General features: G+C 41.4%; 1 protein-coding gene across 1 annotated transcript in view; it reads left to right on the top strand.

Moving 5' to 3' along the window:
* The window catches only part of LOC139551922 (V-set and immunoglobulin domain-containing protein 10-like 2), a 138,516-nt gene that overhangs the window by 104,559 nt on the left and 17,947 nt on the right, over window positions 1-16,010 (top strand). The window contains exon 11 of the mRNA XM_071363259.1: window positions 10,660-10,782. Coding sequence (XP_071219360.1) covers window positions 10,660-10,782 — 123 coding nt within the window. The remainder of the gene's footprint in view (window positions 1-10,659; window positions 10,783-16,010) is intronic.

The raw sequence follows: 16,010 nt of genomic DNA, 5'->3' as shown, positions 1-16,010 counted from the left end.
GTGTTGTGAAATCTGTGAATGTATTGTAATGTTTTTAAATTTGTATAAACTGCCTTAATTTTGCAACAGCTAATGTGGAACCATAATACATACAAATACAAATTGATGGAAAGTGGTGTTGGGGGAACAACATACAACATTATAAAATCCATGGACACAAACAACAAGTGTGTGGTTAAAATTTGCAAAAAACACAGACCTTTCTTTCCATGGGCCGTGGGGTGATACAGGGATGCAGCTTGAGCCCCACCCTCTACTCTGGGCACCTTTTTATCCAAGCTACTCAATACTGCCCCCCAGTCCCAAAGAAGTTAAAGACCTAGTAATATTTTACATCAATAGCAGTCAATATTTATCGTCACCTTATTTCAGTCTCATCTGAAAGTTGTAAATTCTTGGTTATCTTCACGAACCCTGGCTAACAAGTTGAATCAGCAATACAAAATTGATTTTAATTATTTATTTACTAAATACCTAACTAATCAGACAGAATTACATATACACAGAATGGATCGTACATTGATTACTAATTATGTCCTACAAGAAAACGTCCCTGAGGGACGGAACCTGTATGACGGCTGGTAACACAAAGAGAGGGGGTTGGGCTTGAATGAAAGCGCGGGAGGACTGAAGAACAAAGGGAGAAGCTATGCTATCGTAAATACAGAATCTTATGCATTCTAAATAAATGCATTCTCCCATTTGGAAAAGGAAAATTCAATAAATATTTACTCTGAACTGCGCTTCGGTAGGTTGGTCGTAGATGCTGGCCGTGTTGCCCAACAGAGATCTTCCTTGTCCCTTTAAGAGTGTCTCTGGTGGTAAACTGGATACTTAGCAGTGTCGTGTTGTTTGTTATAAGAGATCCTTTGTCCGTCCTTTCCTAGCCCACGTTTACAGCGGCCGCTGCTAACTCAACGGCTAGGAGGTATCACTGCTGTTGTGAATAAGAGTTCAACGTTCATACCATTCGCAACCAAAGCTCATGCTGAGGTTGGCTTAGTTCTGTAGTTATTATCTGAATCCTTCTGACATCGGATGGTCGCCCTAATGTACACAGAACAGCTTATTATCTGAGTACTTTTAACGTGAGGCTGCAGGCCTCGCATACTCGGAACCGGAGGTTACATTTTCGTCAAGGGCTTATATAGTTGAGGGAGAGAAGGGTGTGTTTTATAGTTTATAACCAATGTCTCTTCACAGGGGAGGGCCACTGATTTGAGCAGAGCTCTAACCTTATGAAAACCCAATTATCTCATTTGGAAGCTAAAATTACATTTCATCTTTTCACAAATAGTTTCATATTTAAACATTTAAATTGCACAACAATTCCATGTGAATCTGATAACTAGAATGTAGAATGTGTAGACTTTCCCAGATACAGTTTATGCCATCCTGTCATCAGTCATAATGTCTCAGATGACAACTGAACTGACATCATATTCATTAAGTACCAACGCATATTTTCAACTGGTTGGATTACCGAAATATGGTTCCTTTCCCCCCACCTTTTGATGTTCCCCGACTCTCTATATTTAACAAAGGCTTTTCAAGAGTCCTTCAGTGGAGTCAAGAGAGGAAAGGGAGAAAGGTATTTATGGGGGGTCATAAACCTTACCGACAGGCCAACGTCATGACAACTGTATATAGACAAAATAAACTCAGCAAAAAAAGAAATGTCCTCTCACTGTCAACTGCATTTATTTTCAGCAAACTTAACATGTGTAAATATTTGTATGAACATAACAAGATTCAACAAATGAGACATAAACTGAACAAGTTCCACAGACATGTGACTAACAAAAATGGAATAATGTGTCCCTGAACAAAGGGGGGGTCAAAATCAAAAGTAACAGTCAGTATCTGGTGTGGCCACCAGCTGCATTAAGTACTGCAGTGCATCTCCTCCTCATGGACTGCACCAGATTTGCCAGTTCTTGCTGTGAGATGTTATCCCACTCTTCCACCAAGGCATCTGCAAGTTCCCGGACATTTCTGGGGGGAATGGCCCTAGCCCTCAACCTCCGATCCAACAGGTCCCAGACATGCTCAATGGGATTGAGATCCAGGCTCTTCGCTGGCCATGGCAGAACACTGACATTCCTGGCTTGCAGGAAATCACGCACAGAACGAGCAGTATGGCTTGTGGCATTGTCATGCTGAAGGGTCATGTCAAGATGAGCCTGCAGGAAGGGTACCACATGAGGGAGGAGGATGTCTTCCCTGTAACGCACAGCGTTGAGATTGCCTGCAATAACAACAAGCTCAGTCCAATTATGCTGTGACACACCGCCCCAGACCATGACGGACCCTCCACCTCCAAATCGATCCCGCTCCAGAGTACATGCCTCGGTGTAATGCTCATTCCTTCAACGAAAAATGCGAATCCAACCATCACCCCTGGTGAGACAAAACCTTGACTCGTCAGTGAAGAGCACTTTTTGCCAGTCCTGTCTGGTCCAGCGACGGTGGGTTTGTGCCCATAGGCGACGTTGTTGTCGGTGATGTCTGGTGAGGACCTGCCTCACAACAGGCCTACAAGCCCTCAGTCCAGCCTCTCTCAGCCTATTGCGGACAGTCTGAGCACTGATGGAGGGATTGTGCGTTCCTGGTGTAACTGGGGCAGTTGTTGTTGCCATCCTGTTCCTGTCCCGCAGGTGTGATGTTCAGATGTACCGATCCTGTGCAGGTGTTGTTACACGTGGTCTGACACTGCGATGACGATCAGCTGTCCGTCCTGTCTCCCTGTAGCGCTGTCTTAGGCATCTCACAGTATGGACATTGCAATTTATTGCCCTGGCCACATCTACAGTCCTCATGCCTCCTTGCAGCATGCCTAAGGCACTGAACGCAGATGAGCAGGGACCCTGGGCATCTTTCTTTTGGTGTTTTTCAGAGTCAGTAGAAAGACCTCTTTAGTGTCCTAAGTTTTCATAACTGTGACCTTAATTGCCTACCGTCTGTAAGCTGTTAGTGTCTTAACGACCGTTCGGGGGGTGCATGTTCATTAATTGTTTATGGTTCATTGAACAAGCATGGGAAACAGTGTTTTTACTCTTTACAATGAAGAACTGTGAAGTTATTTGGATTTTTACGAATTATCTTTGAAAGACAGGGTCCTGAAAAAGGGACGTTTTCTTTTTTTGCTGAGTACATGACAATTGAAATGTCTATTCTTTTGGAACTTTTGTGAGTGTAATGTTCGCTGTTCATTTTTTATTGTTTTCAGTTCGCTTTTGTTTATTATCTATTTCACTTGCTTTGGTATGTAAACATTTGTTTCCCATGCCAATAAAACCCTCTGAATTGAATCGAAAGATGGCGAGAGAGATAGCGAGAGACCGCAAGATAGAGATTGAGACAGACAGCAAAAGAGATTGAGACAGACAGCGAAAGAGATAGAGACAGCAAGAGAGACAGCGAGAGATAGAGACATATCTCCATTCCTAGCATCCTCTCTCCTTGTCTCCTCTTTCACACACTGGAGAAGAAGATCAGAGGGGAGTGACAATGATTCTTCTCCTCCAATACGGTTGAAAAGAAGACAGGATGTGAGGGAATCACAGAAAGACAAATTGAGAAAGATCCAGAAGTCATTGATTTTATTTATTTTTTAAATAGGCCATAGAGGCAAAATAATTACAATTTAGCATTAACACTGTAGTGATAGATGTGCAGATGATGATGTGCAAGTAGAGATACTGGGGTGCAAAAAAGAAAGAAGATAATAACAATATGTGGATGAGGTAGTTGGGTGTGCAATTTACAGATTGGCTGTGTACAGGTACAGTGATCGGTAAGTTGCTCTGACAGCTGATGCTTAAAGTTAGAGAGGGAGATATAAGTCTCCAGCTTCAGTGATTTTTGCAATTCGTTCCATTGATTGGCCATGAGTTAAAACATTCCCATGATGCAGCTTGTTGACAGACTGATACGAGACTAACCCTAAACATTTTCCCTTTTTGTTTTTTTCTCTCAGGTGAAACACACACACACACAGACACACCACACACACATGGCCTTACAATAACCCTACCCCTCCTTAGTCTCTCCATCACTTCCTCTCCTTCTCTCCCGCTTTGTCCTTCCCTCCCTCTCAGTTGTCTGTCTGTATAGAAACAGTTTTGTCCTGAATAGCTAATCAAATTTCTCCATTGGGATGGCTGACCAATAACATCTATCCTGCAGCTGATAGAAAACTCTGATTGGTGTTTCTCATTATTCTCCAGAGTTTACAAAACAGCTCTTTTACATGTGCAACAGAGAGAGGAGAGTATAAAACAGAGAGAATGAAGAGAGGTGAAGAGATGTACAAGATGAGAGGAAATATGAGCAGAAGATGAAGAGAGGAACTCGACAAAGAAATCTGGCGGGCTATCAATTAATATGTTAATAACAGTTGCATTTCTTCAGTATTTATCAGTCACTTAATAATTACAACAAAAGCAACCCGTTAGGTTAGTCTATTCTGTTAAAGATTAGTTCTGAACCTGTTAACTTTGTATATTCTGTTAAATATTAGTTCCGAACCCGTTAGCTTTTTCTATTCTGTTAGAGATGAGTTACATTCTGTTATAGATTACTTCTGAACATACTAGCTTTGTCTATTCTGTTAGAGGTGAGTTCTGAACCCGCTAACTTTGTCTATTTTGCTAGAGATTAGTTCTGAACCCGTTAGCTTTTCTATTCTGTTAGAGATTAGTTCTGAACCCGTTAGCTCTGTCTATTCTGTTAGAGATTAGTTCTGAACCTGTTAGCTCTGTCTATTCTGTTAGAGATTAGTTCTGAACCTGTTAGCTCTGTCTATTCTGTTAGAGATCAGTTCTGAACCCGTTAGCTTTTTCTATTCTGTTAGAGATTACTTCGGAACTCGTTAGTTCTGTATATTCTGTTAGAGATTAGTTCTGAACCCGTTAACCTTGTCTATTCTGTTAGAGATTACGTCTGAACATGTTAGCTTTGTCTACATTTTACATTTAAGTAATTTAGCAGACACTCTATCCTGAGCGATTTACAGTTAGTGCATTCATTTTATTAAGATAGCTAGGTGGGACAACCTAATATCAGTCATAGTAAGTCCTCAATAAAGTAGCTATCAGAAATGTCGGGGGGGGGGACTCTGCTGGAAGATGGGCAGGGACTCTGCTTCCACCATTTGGGGTGCCAGGACAGAGAAGTGTAGTGGATGTGAGCTTCGACTGGAAGCTAGTGGAGTGTGCGGAGGAGCGGGGTGACATAGGAGAACTTGGGAAGGTTGAACACCAGGCGGGCTTCAGCGTTCTGGATAAGTTGCAAGGGTTTGATTGCACAAGCAGTGAGTCCAGCCAACAGCGAGTTGCAGTAGTCCAGACGGGAGATGGGAAGTGCCTGGATTAGGAACCTGCACCACATCCTTTGTGAGGTAGGGTCGTACTCGACGGATGTTGTTGAGCATGAACCTGCAGGAGCTAGTCACTGCTTTGATGTTTTCAGAGAACGACAGGGTGTGTTGTTCAGGGTTTATGCCAAGGTTCTTTGCACTCTGGGAGGGGGATACCGTGGAGTTGTCAACCGTGATGGAGAGCGGGCAGCCAATCCCCGGGAGAAAAAGCAGCTCCATCTTGTCAAGGTTGAGCTTAAGGTGGTGGGCCGACATCCAAGTTGAGATATCTGCCAGGCTTCAGAGACACGTGTCACCACCTGGGTGTCAAAAGGGCTGAAGGAGAAAAGTAGTTGAATGACAATCTTCATAGCAGTTATTGGAAAGACCATGTGAGGATATGATGGAGTCGAGTGACTTGGTGAATAGAGAGAAGAGGAACCGACCCCTGAGGGACACCAGTCGGGAGAGTACATGGTGCAGACACAGATCCTCTCCACGTTACCTGGTGGGAGCGGCCTGCCAGGTACAATGCAATCCAAGAGTGTGCAGAGCCTGAGAGGGTGGAGAGGATGATCTGATGTTTCATGGTGTCTCTATGGTGACATAGAGAAGTCTTGAAGCATGACTGGTTAGGGTCAAGAAAATAGTTTGGAAAGAGATAGTGATAGATTTGGTCAGAGACAGCAGTTTTGGAAAGAAAAGAAAGAAGGGATACCGGTCTGTAGTTTTTGACGTCAGATGAGTCGGGTGTTGGTTTCTTGAGGAGGGTAGCGACAATGGGCATTTTGAAGTCAGAGGAAACACAGCCAGTGATCAGGGATGAGTTGATGAGGGAAGTCTGGAATGGGAGAAGGTCTCCAGAGATGGTCTGAAGTGATGAGGGGATGGTTTCGAGCGGGCAGATTGTCGGGCAACTAGGTTGGAGGCGATTGCGAAAGGGAGATGTCAAAAGAGTCGAGGGGAAAGAGAGTTGAAAATAAATGAATCGAAGGCAGATGTTGGGAGATTGAAGTCGCCAAGTGCGAAGAGCGGCAAGCCATCGTCAAGGAAATTAGCTTATCAAGGTGCCAAGCTCATTGAGGAACTGTCCAAGGCCACCTGGTGGGTGACAGATGACAACAATGTTAAGCTTGAGTGGACAAGTGACAGTGACAGCATGGAATTCAAATGAGATGGACAGGTGAGAGAGGGAGAAAAGAGAACATCTCCAGTTAGGAGAAACAAGTAGCCATGTGCCACCACCGCGACGACCAGATGCTCTCGGACTACGAGAGAAAATGTAGTCAGATGAAGAGATTGCAGCTGGAAGAACAGCTGGAAGAAATGGCAGCAGTTTTACGGGCGCCTAACCAATTGTGCTATTACGTGTATATTTTCGCGTTATTTGTAACTTATTTTGTACATAATGCTTCTGCAACCGTATCTTAAGGCAAAAAAGATCAGGACAGCGATCACTCACCTCGGATTAGACAAATATTTTTTCTTCAACAAACAAGACGCACAAGACATTCTCCAAACACCCGGCAGGGCCGACATCCACGTTATTTGCAAGAGGAAGCGACGCAGGTACAGAGGACAAAGAGCCGGATGCCTGGTCAAGACCTGGAAAAGGCGAGTGGGAAAGCTGCCGTTACCGTCAATACTACTCGCCAACGTGCAATCATTAGACAATAAACTAGACGAGGTACAATCACGAATATCCTGCCAACGGGACGTCAAAAACTGTAATACCCTATGTTTCACGGAATCGTGGCTGAATGACGACATGGATATTCAGCTAGCGGGATACACGCTGCACCGGCAAGATAGAACAGCACACGACGAGGGGGGGAGGTCTGTGCATATTTGTAAACAGCAGCTGGTGCACGAAATCTAAGGAAGTCTCTAGATTTTGCTCACCTGAAGTAGAGTATATTGTGATAAATTGCAGGCCACACTACTTGCATAGAAAGTTTTCAGCTATACTTTTTGTGGCTGTTTATTTACCACCACAGACAGATGCTGGCACTAAGACCGCACTCAGTCAGCTGTATAAGGAAATAAGCAAACAGGAAACCACTCAGAGGTGGCGCTCCTAGTGGCTCAGCGTTCAACACCATAGTACCCTCAAAGCACATCACTAGGCTAAGGATCCTAGGACTAAACACCTCCCTCTGCAACTGGATCCTGGACTTCCTGACGGGCCGCCCCCAGGTGGTGAGGGTAGGTAGCAACACATCTGTCATGCTGATTCTCAACACTGGAGCTCCCCAGGGGTGCGTGCTCAGTCCCCTCCTGTACTCCCTGTACACCCACAACTGCATGGCCAGGCATGACTCCAACACCGTCATAAATTTTGCAGATGACACAACAGTGGTAGGCCTGATCACCGTCAACGGCGAGACAGCATATAGGGAGGAAGTCAGAGTCCTGGCTGGGTGGTGCCAGGACAACAACCTCTCCCTCCATGTGATCAGACAAAGGAGATGATTGTGGACTAAAGGAAAAGGAGGACAGAGCATGCCCCCATTCTCATCGACGGGGCTGTAGTGGAGCAGGTTGAGAGCTTCAAGTTCCTTGGTGTCCACATCACCAACAAACTAACATGGGCCAAGCACACCAAGACAGTTGTGAAGAGGGCACGACAAAATCTATTCCCCCTCAGGAGACTGAAAAGATTTGGCATGGCCCCCCCAAACCCCTCTTTTTACACTGCTGCTACTCTCTTTTTATCATATATGCATAGTCACTTTAACTATACATTCATGTACATACTACCTCAATTGGGCCGACCAACCAGTGCTCCCGCACATTGGCTAACCGGGCTATCTGCATTGTGTCCCACCCACCACCCGCAAACCCCTCTCTTATGCTGCTGCTACTCTCTGTTCATCATATATGCATAGTCACTTTAACCATATCTGTCAGCGCGTGTAAAAGAGGCGAAGTCAGGTGCAGGAGAGTAGTGTGATGTAAATAGGCGCACTTTATTAAAGTTCCAAAACGAGAGCACAACATAAATAAAATGCGCTCAAAAACACAAAACATAACAAAAGTAAAGCGCGTAAAAAGACACCACAGCAACATGAAACAATTACACACAAAACATGATGGGAAACAGAGGGTTAAATACAAGTAGCTTAATTGAGGAAATGAAAACCAGGTGTGTATGGAAACAAGACAAGACAAAAGGGTATATGAAAAATGGAGCGGCAATGGATAGAAAGCCGGTGACGTCGCTTGCCGAACGCCGCCCGAACAAGGAGAGCGCCCGAACAAGGAGAGCGCCCGAACAAGGAGAGGAGCCGACTTCGGCAGAAGTCGTGACAATATCTACATGTACATACTACCTCAATCAGCCTGACTAACCGGTGTCTGTATGTAGCCTCGCTACTTTTATAGCCTCGCTACTGTATATGGCCTGTCTTTTTACTGTTGTTTTATTTCTTTACCTACCTAGTGTTCACCTAATATATTTTTTGCACTATTGGTTAGATCCTGTAAGTAAGCATTTCACTGTAAGGTCTACACCTGTTGTATTCAGTGCACGTGACAAATAAACTTTAATTTGATTTGATTCTCTGGGGTGACCCATGTCACTGTCAGTGCCAAAAAGTCAAGGGACTGAAGGGCAGCATAGGCTGAGATGAACTCTGTATTCTTGACCACAGATCGGCAGTTCCAAACGCTTCCAGAGACCAGTAGTGATTCCACATGGGTTGTGCACGCAGGGTACACTAAATTAGAAAGGTTGCAGTCAAGGGGTGGGGAGCATCTTTAAAGCCTAAAGGGAGAATGGTGAACTGGGATAGAAAACACACACTGTTGACAAAGCTACAAAAGAGTAACATGAGATCATCTGTAAATTACTAGGTAAGATGCTCAAGTGAGAGTGGTGTGGAGCCTTCCTCTCTTTCCTTCCTCAAATAACTCTGCAGAACAACTCAGCAGAAACGTTTTGGCAACGGTCTTAGTTTTGCGACGAAACCGCTGCTTACAGCTGCCGCAGTGAAAACAGGGGAGACTGAAGTACTAATAACAATTGCTAATTGCCTTGCAAAGGTGAAGAGCACACCTCCCAGTATTAACTGCTGATTGCCTAGGAGGGGAGAAACCACTCCCCCCTCCAAAATGGCAGGTAGACTAGTGGTCAGAGCGTTGGTCCAGTAACTGAAAGGTTGCCAGATCGAATCCCTGAGCTGACAAGGTAAAAATCTGTCGTTCTGCCCCTGAACAAAGCAGTTAACACACTGTTCCTAGGCCGTCATTGTGAATAAGAATTTGTTAAAAAAATACAGAAAAAAATACAGAAACTTATTACCAAAATAACAACAGTCACAAATTGTCATGCCAATTAATCCTGGTTGATGTATCAACAATCAACAAAGCAAGTTGATAGCAGTCAGAATTTCACACACCAAGTAGGCGACTGGGAAGACATGCGTCACTTAAAGAAATGGCCCTAGATAGGTGAAAGACAGTACTAGACAAAGCTAATTAGTAGTTCTGAACCTGTTAGCTCTGTCTATTCTGTTAGAGATTAGTTCTGAACCTGTTAGCTTGGACTATTCTGTTAGAGATTAGTTCTGAACCTGTTAGCTTGGACTATTCTGTTAGAGATTAGTTCTGAACCTGTTAGCTATGTCTATTCTGTTAGAGATTAGTTCTGAACCTGTTAGCTTGGACTATTCTGTTAGAGATTAGTTCTGAACCTGTTAGCTCTCTCTATTCTATCAAAGATTTGTTCTGAGCCCGTTAGCTCTGTCTATTCTGTTAGAGATTATTTCTGAACCTGTTACCTTGGTCTATTCTGTTAGAGATTAGTTCTGGGTGTTCATGTTATCAAAGCATCACTGATTCACTAAAGTGCTAGCCGACATTAGCCAGTTAGTTTGTGTGTACTGTATGGACATCGTGCACCACAACCGAATGTTGACAATATATCCCAAATTTTTCTACAAAACATAGCTAGTTAGCAAAGGCCGGGATTCAACCCTAGCTGTGCTATTGTGCAGGTCACTATACAGCTGACAGTGCAGATTTTAAGGGCATTTTCGCCAATGTTTGCGAAGATCACATTAACGTAAACGCTGCAGATGTCGGCTCAATCGGAATCTGTCAATGTCAAGCTCGCTGTAAAAGTTAGAAGATATACATTTCTGACTATGTGTGTGTGTGTGTGTGTGTGTGTGTGTGTGTGTGTGTGTGTGTGTGTGTGTGTGTGTGTGTGTGTGTTGTGTGTGTGTGTGTGTGTGTGTGTGTGTGTGTGTGTGTGTGTGTGTGTGTCTGTGTGTGTGTAAAATGTGTGTGTTTTGCAGCGGACCCTCCCTTCAGTGCGTACCCTGCTGTGATTGGAGCAGCCATCGGAGGGATGCTCATCGCTGCCATAGCAACCGTTCTGCTTTTCATGTACATCATCCGCAACCGCAACAACAACCCCCGTACGTACGCACACACTACAAATTCACACTAAATACTCAAACACTACACACACACACACTATACACAAAGTCAGGTCCAATTTCATTGTCAAGATTAGCAAATTTAGACATGACATGCCAGCAACAAACGCTGACACTACACATCCAAGTATAACTGATCAAGTTATGAAAGACAAGAATTGTAATTTTGAATTCCGTGAAGTGAACACATTATTGTGGTCTATCAACAATGACAAGCCACCGGGGTCTGACAACTTGGATGGAAAATTACTGAGGATAATATTTGCCATATCTTCAATCTAAGCCTACTAGAAAGTATGTGCCCTGAGGTCTGGAGGGAAGCTAAAGTCATTCCGCTACCCAAGAATAGTAAAGACCCCTTTACTGGCTCAAATAGCCGACCAATCATCCTGTTACCAACCCTGAGTAAACTTTTAAGAAATATTGTGTTTGATCAGATACAATGCTATTTTATTGTACACAAATTGACAACAAACTTTCAGCATGCTTATAGGGAAGGACATTCAACAAGCACGGCACTTACACAAACGACTGATGATTGGCTGAGAGAAATTGATGATAAAAAGATTGTGGGGGCTGTTTTGTTAGACTTCAGTGAAGCTTTTGATATTATTGATCATAGTCTGCTACTGGAAAAACGTGTGATATGGCTTTACACCCCCTGCTATATTGTGGATAAAGAGTTACCTGTCTAACAGAACACAGAGGGTGTTCTTTAACCTCTCTGGGATATGTGGGACGGTAGCGTCCCACTTGGCCAAAAGCCAGAAAAAATGTAATTCCAAATTCAAATTCAAATATGTTACTATAAAAATCAATCGTTAATGAAATCACACATGAAAGACACACAATTAAAGCTATACATGTTGTGAATCCAGCCAACATGTCTGATTTCAAAAAGGATTTACGGCGAAAGCACACCAAACGATTATGTTAGCTCAGTACATAGCCACAGAAAAACACAGCCATTTTCCCAGCAAAAGATAGCTTTCACAAAAAGCAGAAATAGAGATAAAATGTATTACTAACCTTTGATGATCGTCATCAGATGACACTCATAGGACATCATGTTACACAATACATTTATGTTTTGTAAGATAATGTGCATATTTATATCCACAAATCTCGGTTTACATTGGCGACATGTTCAGAAATGCCTCCAAAATATCCAGAGAAATTACAGAGAGCCACGTCAAATAACAGAAATACTCATCATAAACTTTGATGAAAGATACATGTTTTACATATAATTAAAGATACACTTGTTCTTAATGCAACCGCTGTGTCAGATTTCAAAAAAACTTTACGTAAAAAGCACACCATGCAATAATCTGAGACAGCGCTCAAAAATAACAACATTTCTCCACCATGTTGGAGTCAACAGAAATACGAAATTACATCATAAATATTCCCTTACCTTTGATCATCTTCATCAGAATGCACTCCCAGGAATCCTAGTTCCACAATAAATCGTTGTTTTGTTCGATAATGTCCATTACTTATGTCTAAGTAGCTACTTTTGCTAGAATGTTTAGTGCACATGTCCAAACACCCGCACAAATGCAGGCGAACTCGGATGAAAACTTCAAATTTAACAGGTCGAAAACTGTTATTTAACAGGTCGAATAAACTGGTCACACTAAGTAGAAAATCAATCTTCAGGATGTTGTTATCATATATATCCAATAACGTTCCAACCGGCGCATTCCTTCATGTCTGTAGAAGAAATGGAACGCAAGGCGATATCATTAGTAAAGCGCGTGACCAGGAACTGGCAATCTGCCAGACCACTGACTCATTCCCCTCCCATCCGGCCCCACAAAACACAGCATAAGCATCATTCCACGTTCTACAGACTGTTGACATCTAGTGGAAGGCGTAGGAAGTGCAAACAAATCCATATCTTACAGGGAATTGAATAAGCGATGAGTTGAACGTTGACCAGTCTCAGAATTCTCACTTCCTGTTTGAATTCTTTCTCAGGTTTTTACCTGCCATATGAGTTCTGTTATACTCACAGACATCATTCAAACAGTTTTAGAAACTTCAGAGTGTTTTATATCCAATAGTAAAAATATGGGACAGAGTAGGAGGCAGTTCACTATGGGCACGCAATTCATCCAAAAGTGAACATGCTGCCTATATCAAAGAAGTAAATGGAAGCCTCTCCAACATAATCCAGGTAGACTCAGGAATTCCCCAGGGCAGCTGTCTAGGCCCCTTACATTTTTCAATGTTTACAAATGACATGCCACTGGCTTTGAGTAAAGTGTGTCTATGTATGCGGATGACTCAACACTATACACGCCAGCTACTACAGCGAGTGAAATCACTGCAACACTCAAGAACAGACTATGGTGGGCGCACAGTATTATGTAAAGCCCATGGCTACATGGAACTCTTTTCCACATCAGGTAATTTATATCAGTAGAATCAGATTTATCAGATAAAAATACACCTTATGGAACAGCGGAACTGTGAAGAGACACACACGCACAGAAACACTCTTACACACACGTACAAATGGATTTTGTATTGTAGATATCTGGTAGTAGAGTGATGGCCTGAGGGAACACACGTAATGTGTTGTGAAAAGTGTTTTAAAATGTAATGTAACATTTTCAATTGCATATAACTGCCTTAATGTTGCAGAACCCAAGGAATCTCAAACCCTAACCATCCAGTTAACGTAAACCCTAACCATCCATTTAATGTAAACTCTAACCCTTACCATCCATTTAATATAAACTCTAACCCTAACCATCCAGTTAATGGAAACTCTAACCATCCAGTTAATGTAAACTCTAACCATGCAGATAATGGAAACTCTAACCCTAACCATACAGTTAATGGAAACTCTAACCATCCAGTTAATGTAAACTCTAACACTAACCATCCAGTTAATGTAAACTCTAACCATCCATTTAATGTAAACTCTAACCATCCATTTAATGTAAACTCTAACCATCCATTTAATGTAAACTCTAACCATCCATTTAATGTAAACTCTAACCATCCATTTAATGTAAACTCTAACCATCCATTTAATGTAAACTCTAACCATCCATTTAATGTAAACTCTAACCATCCATTTAATATAAACTCTAACCATCCATTTAATGTAAACTCTAACCCTAACCATCCATTTAATGTAAATTCTAACTCTAACAATCCAGTTAATGTAAACTCTAACCCTAACCATCCATTTAATGTCAATTCTAACTCTAAACATCCATTTAATGTACATTCTAACCATCCATTTAATGTAAACTCTAACCTTAACCATCCAGTAAATGTAAATTCTAACCATCCATTTAATGTAAACTCTAACCATCCATTTAATGTAAACCCTAACCCTAACCATCCAGTAAATGTAAATTCTAACCCTCCATTTAATGTAAACCCTAACCATCCAGTTAATGTAAACTCTAACCATCCAGATAATGTAAACTCTAACCATCCAATTAATGTAAAACCTAACCATCCAGGTAATGTAAACTCTAACCCTAACCATCCAGTTAATGTAAACTCAAACCATGCAGTTAATGTAAACTCTAACCCTAACCATCCATTTAATGTCAATTCTAACTCGAACCATCCAGTTAATGTAAACTCTAACCAGCCAGTTAATGTAAACTCTAACCATCCAGCTAATGTAAACTCTAACCATCCAGCTAATGTAAACTCTAACCATCCAGTCAATGTCAACTCTAACCATCCAGTTAATGTAAACTCTAACCATACAGTTAATGTAAACTCTAACCATCAGTTAATGTAAACTCTAACTCTAACCATCCAGAAAATGTAAACTCTAACCATAACCATCCAATTAATGTAAACCCTAACCCTAACCATGCAGATAATGTAAACTCTAACCATCCAGTTAATGTAAACCCTAACCATCAATTTAATGTAAACTCTGACCCTAACCATCCAGTTAATGGAAACTAACCATCCAGTTAATGGAAACTCTAATCCTAACCATCCAGTAAATGGAAAGTCTAACTTTAACTATCCAGGTAATGTAAACTCTAACCAACCCGTTAATGTAAACTCTAATCTAACCATCCAGTTAACGTAAACTCTAACCCTAACCATCCAGTTAACATAAACTCTAACCCTAACCATCCATTTAATATAAACTCTAACCCTAACCATCCATTTAATATAAACTCTAACCCTAACCATCCAATTAATGTAAACTCTAACCATCCAGTAAATGTAAACTGTAACCATAACCATACAATTAATGTAAACCCTAACCCTAACCATGCAGTTAATGTAAACTCTAACCATCCAGTTCATATAAACTCTAACCATCCATTTAATGTAAACTCTAACCCTAACCATCCAAGTAATGTAAACTCTACACCTAACCATGCAGATAATATAAACTCTAACCATCCAGTTAATGTAAACTCTAACCATCCAGTTAATGGAAACTCTACCCATTCAGTTAATGTAAACTCTAAACCTTCAGTGAATGTAAACAATAACCATTCAGTTAATGTAAACTCTAACCCTAACCATCCAAGTAATGTAAACTCTACACCTAACCATGCAGATAATATAAACTCTAACCATCCAGTTAATGTAAACTCTAACCATTCAGTTAATGTAAACTCTAACCCTAACCATCCTGTTAATGTAAACTCTAACCATTCAGTTAATGTAAACTCTAACCATCCAGTAAATGTAAACTCTAACCATCTATTTAATGTAAACTCTTACCATCCATTTAATGTAAACTCTAACCATCCATTTAATGTAAACTCTAACCCTAACCATCCATTTAATATAAACTCTAACACTAACCATCCAGTTAATGTAAACACTAACTTAACCATCCATTTAATGTAAACTCTAACCCTAACCATCCAGTTAACGTAAACTCTAACCATCCAGTTAATGTAAACGTAACCTTAACCAACCAGTAAATGTAAAATCTAACCATCCATTTAATGTAAACTCTAACCCTAACCATCCATTTAATGTCGATTCTAACTCTAACCATCCAGTTAATGTAAACTCTAACAATCCAGCTAATGTAAACTCTAACCATCCAGCTAATGTAAACTCTAACAATCCAGTTAATGTAAACTCTAACCATCCAGTTAATTTAAACTCTAACCATTAGGTTAAAATAAACTCTAACCCTAACCATCCAGTTAATGTAAACTCTAACAATCCAGCTAATGTAAAATCTA

The sequence above is a fragment of the Salvelinus alpinus genome, chromosome 24 (assembly GCF_045679555.1).
Source record: "Salvelinus alpinus chromosome 24, SLU_Salpinus.1, whole genome shotgun sequence".
NCBI classification, from domain to species: domain Eukaryota; kingdom Metazoa; phylum Chordata; class Actinopteri; order Salmoniformes; family Salmonidae; genus Salvelinus; species Salvelinus alpinus.
The sequence above is the reverse complement of the archived record's forward strand: the minus strand, read 5'-3'. Positions and strand labels throughout refer to the sequence as shown.